The sequence below is a fragment of the Sinocyclocheilus anshuiensis genome, unplaced genomic scaffold (genome assembly GCF_001515605.1).
Source record: "Sinocyclocheilus anshuiensis isolate Anshui unplaced genomic scaffold, SAMN03320099.WGS_v1.1 scaffold2917, whole genome shotgun sequence".
In the NCBI taxonomy this organism is placed as follows: domain Eukaryota; kingdom Metazoa; phylum Chordata; class Actinopteri; order Cypriniformes; family Cyprinidae; genus Sinocyclocheilus; species Sinocyclocheilus anshuiensis.
In genome coordinates this window covers 31,884-32,979 of record NW_015539844.1, presented here as the reverse complement: position 1 = coordinate 32,979, position 1,096 = coordinate 31,884, and the positions used below count along the sequence as shown (strand labels likewise).

The 1,096-nt window shown below is 46.9% G+C and overlaps 1 protein-coding gene across 1 annotated transcript in view; it reads left to right on the top strand.

Annotated features, from left to right (window-relative positions):
• The first annotated feature begins 466 nt into the window (after nucleotides 1-466).
• LOC107684524 (endothelin-converting enzyme-like 1) overlaps nucleotides 467-1,096 on the top strand; it is a 22,368-nt gene continuing 21,738 nt past the window's right edge. The window contains exons 1-2 of the mRNA XM_016480798.1: nucleotides 467-799; nucleotides 992-1,063. Of these exons, the coding sequence (XP_016336284.1) occupies nucleotides 467-799; nucleotides 992-1,063 (405 nt within the window). The remainder of the gene's footprint in view (nucleotides 800-991; nucleotides 1,064-1,096) is intronic.

Below are 1,096 nucleotides of genomic sequence, written 5' to 3'. Positions count from 1 at the left end.
ATTTTCAAAATATATACTGTATGGGTTGTATTTATATATACATAAATCTACACAGTACACACGCATATATAATGTAAACAAAAACTTTTATTTTGTATGCGATTAATCGCGATTAATCGTTTGACAGCACTAGTCAAAATTAAATTGTAATATTTTATACACTATATCAAGCAATTAATTAATTGCATCTCTCTCATAGCAGGTCATACTAAGAAAGAAAACCAAGAACATAAAAAGCCTTTGGATACAGACCCAAGAGTCAAAAGGGTCAAAGGTCATGACCTTACTTTGATCCCAGATCCTTCCCTTCCGCTCTGGTGACCTCATGTTCCACACCTTCCCTAACAAATCGAAGGCGCAGACGTCAGTCAGCATGGAGAAGACGTACTCGCTCACGGCGCATTACGACGACTTCCAGGAGATCAAGTACGGCAGTCGTTATAGCAGCAGCACGCTGAGTAACGGCATGAGTCTGCAACTGGGCGGATCCCTGGACCGTGGCAGCCGTGGCCGGAGTGGGCGGGACAAGTGTGTGGGCGGGGCCATGGGCGGAGCCAGGGGCGGGGCTCCGGCCCGCTGGAGCCGGCGTGAAATCTGCCTGCTCTCTGCGCTAGTGTTCGCGGCGGGGATGTGCGTGATTCTCGGATGCATGCTGGCGCTGAAGTTTCTGTCGCTGGAAGCGCAGGATTCTCAGTGTCGTCAGGATTGCGTGAAGCGGCGCTCGCTGCTCCGGGCCGCGCGCTTCATCCAGGGGAACGTCGACCCGAGCGTCCAGCCCTGTCACGACTTCTTCAGCTTCGCATGCGGCGGGTGGCTCCGGAGACACGGTATATGTATGTGTGTGTGTGTGTGTATATATATATATATTACTTTCCTAATTTCAACAGGATTTTTTTTAAGCTTTTAAGATAATAAAAATATTTATTTAATTGCAAATAAATTATATTTGTAAATGGATATTTTAATTAAAACGTGTCATTTTCTCCCACAGGTTAAAGAATTTTACCGCTCGTGTATCAACATGAAGGAAATCGATCGCCTGGGGTCGGGGCCTATGACTGAAGTGATTGACAGCTGTGGTGGGTGGGACCTGTCC